General features: G+C 35.0%; 1 protein-coding gene across 3 annotated transcripts; it reads left to right on the top strand.

Moving 5' to 3' along the window:
- The first annotated feature begins 25 nt into the window (after nucleotides 1-25).
- Nucleotides 26-7,027, top strand: LOC119640839 (alpha-1,6-mannosyl-glycoprotein 2-beta-N-acetylglucosaminyltransferase-like). Of its 3 annotated transcripts, none has more exons than XM_038039096.1 (9): nucleotides 26-1,113; nucleotides 2,127-2,228; nucleotides 2,312-2,487; nucleotides 2,555-2,707; nucleotides 2,769-2,830; nucleotides 3,998-4,125; nucleotides 4,187-4,347; nucleotides 6,390-6,616; nucleotides 6,675-7,027. In XM_038039096.1, exons 2-9 carry the CDS (start codon nucleotides 2,135-2,137, stop codon nucleotides 6,919-6,921), a joined length of 1,248 nt encoding a protein of 415 aa, XP_037895024.1. In that variant the 5' UTR covers nucleotides 26-1,113; nucleotides 2,127-2,134; the 3' UTR covers nucleotides 6,922-7,027. The 3 variants fall into 3 exon arrangements, with proteins under 3 accessions (XP_037895024.1, XP_037895022.1, XP_037895023.1); XM_038039094.1 differs by having other exon boundaries at nucleotides 2,294-2,487; XM_038039095.1 differs by lacking the exon at nucleotides 26-1,113 and having other exon boundaries at nucleotides 1,846-2,228; nucleotides 2,294-2,487.
- The last annotated feature ends 387 nt before the right edge of the window (nucleotides 7,028-7,414 follow it).

Here is a 7,414-nt window from a genome sequence, read left to right as displayed (position 1 = left end):
GTATAGTTAGAGTAAAATCTTTCGCGTAATTATTTATTTGTTTGACATGAATGTTAACTTTAGTAGATGTACATCACGTAGGTTTAACTTTCCGTCTACCATTGCATGGGAGGTGTCCGAAGAATTTAACGATGAATGAAGAAACACAAAGGTTCATCGCGTTTTCTTACAACGAATTTTTGATTAATAAGATTCGTCCTTGTTTCTAATGTTTGAAGAGGTGCAGATATGTCTTGGGCGGCGAATGCATATCCCTATTGTCCAAAATCGGTATATTGACTTAATTCCCCTTCTGGATGATAACCGTCACCATCGCCATCGTTCTTCTGCTTAACAAGTGCGACAGTCTTTGTTTTGTAATTTTTTAATTTTAGGCGACCCGATTTGCTTTCGTGTCAGTAGCAATTCGCATGTGGAAAATCGGTGCGTTATCATAGGATGGCATGTGCCCGTCGTCCACAATTTTTTGAAGAATTTCACGAACGTTATTCACAATTAGCCGACGTGAGTGCGGCGCGTCTACAACGTCCTCTTTGTCGTAAACCACCGCGAATTTTTTTTATTCCTCTTATTCAAGATGAAATTTTTAAAACACTACGAGTTCCATTGTGTTTACAAACGTCAAAACTTTTATTTTTTATCTTTCTAAGAAGTGTCACCTTGATTTAGTCATTATCGCCAAACTTATGCGACTCTGCAGACTCCTTTTGAAAAACACTTTTGTCTTCTAGGTATTATCTTTGACAAAATGCTAATGTACACATATATACATGTATATATGTAGTATATAAGTATTATATTATATGGTTTCAATTAACCGTATGCCGATGGCAAAGCTGTTTTCAAAGGTTATTAATACAATTAAAAAAACAAAGCATCGTAGACGATATTTATCATCACAAATATCGGTTTTGCTAAATGCTGTTTTACTTTCAAGGGAATGTAATGTAGATAGCAACCAAACTTTTGAAGATACATTAAGTGCGCAACACAATTGCTCCAAGTACGTGCTCGTAGTCCGTACGGAAGAGTTTTTCGCTTATTTTCTGTTTTCCGAGATCAGCTTTAAAACGAAGTGCAATTTAATTTGAAAGAGTGATATTTGAAAGAAAGGTATGTGTGGTGAACGCCGAGTCCCAATCCCTATAAAGAATAGTATGCTTTTAAACCGCTTTAGCCAGAATTGTCTAGTGCACTTAATATACGGAAAGTGAATACAAACACGCTCGAATACATTTCAGTCAACAGTCAAAGCAGGCGCTGTCTGTCTAAACTTCAGAAATAAAAATTTTTCTATAATTAAATCCGCAAAAAAATTTTGACGGTTAGGAAACCTAAATGAATTCGTAGCTAACATAAAAACATAAGTAGATCTGAGTACGATGAAATTTATCTATCTGCCTCCATCCACAATAAAGTTGGATCGCTAATGGAGGATAAGCATATTGGTAGGTAGCGTGTCAATTTGAGTACGTGAGTGTATTCTCAACCGTATCGTTGCTGGTGCCACATTCAAAGTAGCGAAACGAAAGAGTTACATCTTTGGTATGATCAGTTCATTTAACTTTGTATGCCTAAGTAAGTGCTTTTTTCATCTGATGTTGGTCTGAAACTTAGCATATTTGCGAGAATTTTAAAATTTCAGTGAAAATGGAGACGTGGCCTATTTATAAAATGCTTTTATGCATGAAATTGTTACTCATAACGGGTGGTGATCTAAATCTCGCTACAAATGTTCCATAATGACATTTATAAAGCAATTCTGGAAATAACAAAAAGAGTTATTTAAAAATTAGAACAGTCCAAGCAATTTTACGTCTTACACTTACGGGAAAAGAACTCTTTTTTTTATTAAGGAATTGTTTTCTTTAGTCGGTTTTCAATAATAGGAACATTTGCCGATGAATGCCTTTATTCGATGTATTAGCTAAAGATGCGCGACCGCAATAAAACTGGACTAATGTCTCCAATAATTGGTAGAAAGCGGACTGGTAGACGTTAGTTAGTTAAAGGCCCATAATGCTAGTAGTACGTAGTTAAAAACCTTTTTTTAACTGGACATGCAAGCGTACGTTCAAGGTTATTATAGGACAAAAAATATTCGTCTTCTCTTTGGTTCTATTCAGATCACGGTATGTTCGCATCATTATCTAGTACCAGGTCAACAGATCGTAAGTGTAGAATGACTTTTACGGCTGTGTTGACATTTTTAATTTGGATATTATTCCGTAAGTAGCTTGAGTAAACTCTGAAGCCTTTTCGATTTAGAGTTGACTAACTTTGTATTCTTAAGCTTGCTCTTGCTCTTCAGATGATTACGGTGACCACATGGTAACGGAACCAACAAGTGATTCAGTGGATACAGATAATTCTCCGGGTTTTTTGAATGTGGACGAAGGGCTTGTCGAACGCAATGATATGGCGACCATTTTCAATGAAGATTTATTCGATCCCTTAGCAAATGATTCTTTGATAATCGTAGTACAAGTAAGATGAAATGCTCATTGTTCCGCTTAAGATTTCGTTATAGACCTTCGTTGGTATTTCTTTAAAGGTTCATACGCGTGTTACATATCTAAGCTATTTAATTGGGAGCCTACCAAAGGCGTTTGCAATTGAAAGAGTTCTTCTGATTTTTTCCCATGATTATTACGATGAAGATATCAACGATTTAGTGAAAAGTATAAAGTTTTGTAAGGTTATGCAGGTAAGAGTCAAGCTAATGTCGCTCGCTCTTTTATTTTTTACATAATTATTTTCAATTTCAGATATTTTATCCTTATCCTGTACACTCGCATCCGAAATGTCTACAGGAGGCTGGAGAAAGCCCGTAAGTATTAGTTATTTCGCAAATTCTAAAGTAAACTCAAAACTCTAATGAAAGCTTTTAGAGCATGAAGCGAGTTTTTGGGAATCGGTCCAGTTTGTATTAACATTTAGAAGATATTACGAATTCTTTAGAGTACCACAACTCTCAAAAGTTAAAATTTGAAATTTATTGATATTTTTGTACACACTGACATATTATAATACCGAAAGAATTTTATCTTTACTATTCAATATAGTTGAATATAGTTTATGTGACACGATATGCATTCCAAATGTGGATTTTATTCGGAATTTATCACGCGCAGTGCAGTAAGTCTTAGCAAATTGTGTTTAATAGGCAACGCGTTTAAAAAACTCCTCGCGTTCTTAATCCGTAGCAAAATCCCGAAGCTAATGAACCACACAAGCAATTGCTGAAGAGAAATGTACGCAGCTGAAACTTGCCGCAATCATTGGTTATCTGAGTTCGCATATATATAGAGAGAGAATGAAAACACGTACTAATTTGTACTTAATTTGAAAGTCTGATCGTATTTGCTGTTCCCAACGCAAGCGATAGGTAATGCGAGCATTTTCTTCTTATTAATTGAAATTCTGGAATTGCCAGAAACTATTGTCCACACTTACCTATATTTACCATCGCTTGCACGAAAAATAGTAACTAAGAGGATATGACTGAAAAGCGCTAGATATCGAAATGATGCAAATTCCGTTTTGAAGCTTCCGTTACTCGCGCTAGCGAATTCAAACACCCCATATCTCCCATATATAAAGAAAGATATTTACTGTCTTTACCATTACAGAAGAAATTTTATCGCGTCAGATTAAAATGTTTTAAAAATATTTCATTTTTCGTTATACTTTTTGAGACTATTTACGCTAAGAAAAGAAACCGTAAACGACAATATTTTTCATGTTTACAGAGGTCTGACCTCGTTCTTATCCATTAGCCATGCACGTTTTGAATGGGTCCCTTAAAATTCCTGCAACTCGATGGTTAGACTTATTTTGATGAGAGAAAAAAGAAACTTCTTGTGTCTTGTGTCTCCTATGCCACACTTCATGATTTTTGCACACTTTTCAACTCGCTTCAAGAGAGGCATATACACATTTATTTTCATTGCGTGTTTAAATTTTATAACATATTCTTTATTTACAACAAAATCAGACAAAAATGCGACAATGCGGAGTTTCGTGGGCATAATAATCACAAGAAACGTTTTCAAATGAAGCATCACTGGTGGTGGAAAGCTAATTACGTCTTCGATCAATTAAAAGTCACAAAATTCTTTACGGGTAATATAGAAGATATCCAATATTTAAAAAAAAGTTTAAGGAATTATTATTTTATTCAAAGGCTTCCTTCTGTTTCTGGAAGATGATAATTATGTGGCCCAAGACTTTGTTTATATGTTGACATTGATGTATAAAAGTATCGCAAGTTTGTGTCCACCATGCAACGTTTTAGCTTTAGGCCGCCATATAGTAATTCGTGATTACTACGAATATAATAGTACGGTAAGTCGACATTGGATATAAGTAAAGTTAAAGCAGAAGAAGTTGAGATAGTCTAAGACCAATTTATCATTTGTACCACAATATTTGCGATGAGTGAAGTTCTGTAGGAATTGCACTGAGAGTGAATCAGAAATCGCACGGATTCATTAGTAATGGTGCACAATAGCCCTAGAGCTGTCATTTACTGCTATCGGAAGGCACAAATTCATCAAAACTTAAATAGATATCGAAGGAGTAAGCATAGAAATCTACTATGATTTAGGGGACGTTTAGCAGGCAAAAATGTTAGTATATGAGAAAAAAAAAAGAAAAACGGAGCCCGAAATATAAAGATATAATAAAATAAGAAACCAAGTGAGAAAGTTATATTCGGCAGTGGCCGAATCTCGCATACCCACCACTATGTTTTTCGCATTCCACTCTCCAAGTTCTTTTATTTGATGCCCGTATCTCTGGTATTATTGAGAAAAAATTAATCCACCACACTGTGGTGTCTACCACGCCCCGTTTTAGAACTAACCCAATTTTAGGCAGACAATATATCTTAATTTGAGGAATGTAACAAATAGTTTTAAACATTCGGTCTTGTTCGCCTCGTGATAGATAAGCATAAAACCTCAAATAAGTGAAAAAAAAAATTTAATTACTCGTAACTTTTCGTGGACATGGCCAATTGGTTCCAGTTTTGAACCTAGAGAGAGAGTGTATCTCGTAAAGCAGTTGTGGAAAGTTGCAGCCTTCTAACTTTTATAATTTTCGGGTAACAAGTAAAAATCAAAAAACTCTTTTGCGTTCAGTTTGCGCTCCACTGCGCGCTTTCGTCCCGACCGATTTGGCGCATTTCAATACCAACCTGCGTGCCGAATCTTCCAATGTTTCTTCCAAATTTGTAACCGATATCTTCATTTTTGCAGAGTGCTAACAACACATAGACGGACAGACATAGCTAAACCAACTCAGAGGAATATATATACTTTATAGGGTGTCTAAAGCTTCCTTTTGGATGTTACATATATTTTGGAGAAAAACAAAATGAGTATGCAACCCATCTTACACTGGTGGGTTTAAAAATATATACCAAAACTAAGCTTCAAGTTTACTAACGCCCAGACAAAGAACTTTCCTTTTTTGTAAAGCAATGAATCGTTTGTTGCCGACCTGCTAAACATTTAAAAAGAAGAAGAATATTTATGTCTTACACCGAATCTACAGTCAATTTTTAGTGCAATACTTATATCGGTTCTCCTGATGACTATTTACTCTATAATTAGCTGGAAAATAGTATTCGAACTTGTGCATTATTGTTATTTAGATACAAGGACTGCTCGTTTGCTATCCTGCAATGATAGATTTCTTTTCTTAAAAAGTATTTCCGATAGATCTAACTAAAGGCTAACCACAGGCAGAAGAGAACTTCGTGAAGTCGTATTATAAATCAATTCGAAACATATTTTGCTGCATAGAGAAGTGCTTCAATGCTTGGCAATTTCAAGATTACGTTAAATTTCTTTATAAATATCAACTTGTAAAAGCTGACAAGGATTACTTCAGCAAGGAAGTAATGCAATCTTCTGATAGCAAGCTTTTTTTTTGGTGCCTCACTTTCATTTGCATTGTTGAGGTTATGTCATGACATATTTTATTTCTTTGAAATTCATCTCTATTATGATCTATATCATAGAGCCTTACACTTTAAAATCTTTGCAAATTAACGAAATATGTGCATCTGTAGCGTCTGTGTACGAGTAGCTTCAGATGCCCTAGCAACGATTTATACTCGCTGTAAACCAATTCTGCCCATTTAACAATCACTCCAATGTGTCTCAAGCAGAAATAATAATGAAGAGATCAGCAATTGAAGAGCCAAAAGATATGTCCTTGCACTCGAGCGACAACACCAAAGCATTCCCCTGGACAAGGTGTCTGTTTAGCTTTCGTTTTTCGTTTCTTACTTTTAGTACCTAAGTCGAACGCAATAAAAAATCTTTTCAATTGAAATTTAAAAACAAAACATTATAATTTCATTACATTATTAATAACAGAGGTCACCGGAGGTAGAAGTAATGCCTTGGAGCAGCTCTGCAACTAATATGGGTTTTGCTTTTAATCGAACAACTTGGAATTCTATACGACGATGTGCTGAATATTTTTGCTACAAAAATGATTACAACTATGATATTTCGCTAGACTCGCTGTCCCAGAAATGCCCACTCGGACAATTACTTGTTATGATGGTTAAGGAACCACGAGTCTTTCATCTAGGGCGATGGTAGATATGCATATAATATATTACTTGTGTTACTTAAATTTATTCTCTCTTTTAAAAGTGGCGTACATGAGAAAAGCAAAAAATGCAAATCGAACGAAACCTTTGTGGAACTCAAAGCAGCGTTAGGTGTTGCTGTTCGATCTCGTCACATGTTTCCTCGCAAACTAAGGCTCACTGGCGTAAAACTAAACGAAAATGAATTGATACACCAAGGTGACGATGCTTGGAATCAGAAAAGTGATACTAAACTTTGCATGAACATGACCTCACCGATCAAATCAATTTCGGTAAAAAAACTAAAGTAGAATCAATTTACTATTATCATTATTAATACTACCAATATAATTATTATTGTATTTATCCTAATGAAATGAACTCTTGGATTAAAGTAAGCTAAGAATCTAAGTCACTATTTGGCTGTATGACTGATAAAATATATATATTTTTGTTTGCAATCTGATTACATTGTCGGTCACGTGTATGAATTGATTTTCAAATCCTTAGGAAACCTAATAGGTGTTTGCCTATGATGTCTGTGATATCGAGATATTGAAGTGTTTGTTTCAATCCATTTATATTTTTGCTATGTTTATTAATATGTGTTTGACAAGAAGGACGAACTGCAAGTTTTCCGCGATCTGATAAAATCGTACGATAGAAATCGTCCGCGAGTTTAAACACGAGACTCTAGGTAAGTTGTGAAAAAAATTTTCAATCAATCTGAGAACTTTGGCAAATGGTTCTGAGGTTTTATTTAAGCCGCGATTATGTATCGTGATATCGCTATTAAGACTGCCT

The sequence above is a fragment of the Glossina fuscipes genome, unplaced genomic scaffold (assembly GCF_014805625.2).
Source record: "Glossina fuscipes isolate IAEA_lab_2018 unplaced genomic scaffold, Yale_Gfus_2 128, whole genome shotgun sequence".
NCBI classification, from domain to species: Eukaryota; Metazoa; Arthropoda; class Insecta; order Diptera; family Glossinidae; genus Glossina; species Glossina fuscipes.
The sequence above is the reverse complement of the archived record's forward strand: the minus strand, read 5'-3'. Positions and strand labels throughout refer to the sequence as shown.

Coding starts and splice junctions, on each gene's coding strand:
- LOC119640839 (XM_038039094.1), top strand. CDS start 2,135: ATGTTCGCATCATTATCTAGTACCAGGTCAACAGATCGTAAGTGTAGA. Junction 2,229..2,293: donor TTTAATTTGGATATTATTCC/GTAAGTAGCTTG, acceptor TGTATTCTTAAG/CTTGCTCTTGCTCTTCAGAT. Junction 6,617..6,674: donor GTCTTTCATCTAGGGCGATG/GTAGATATGCAT, acceptor CTCTTTTAAAAG/TGGCGTACATGAGAAAAGCA.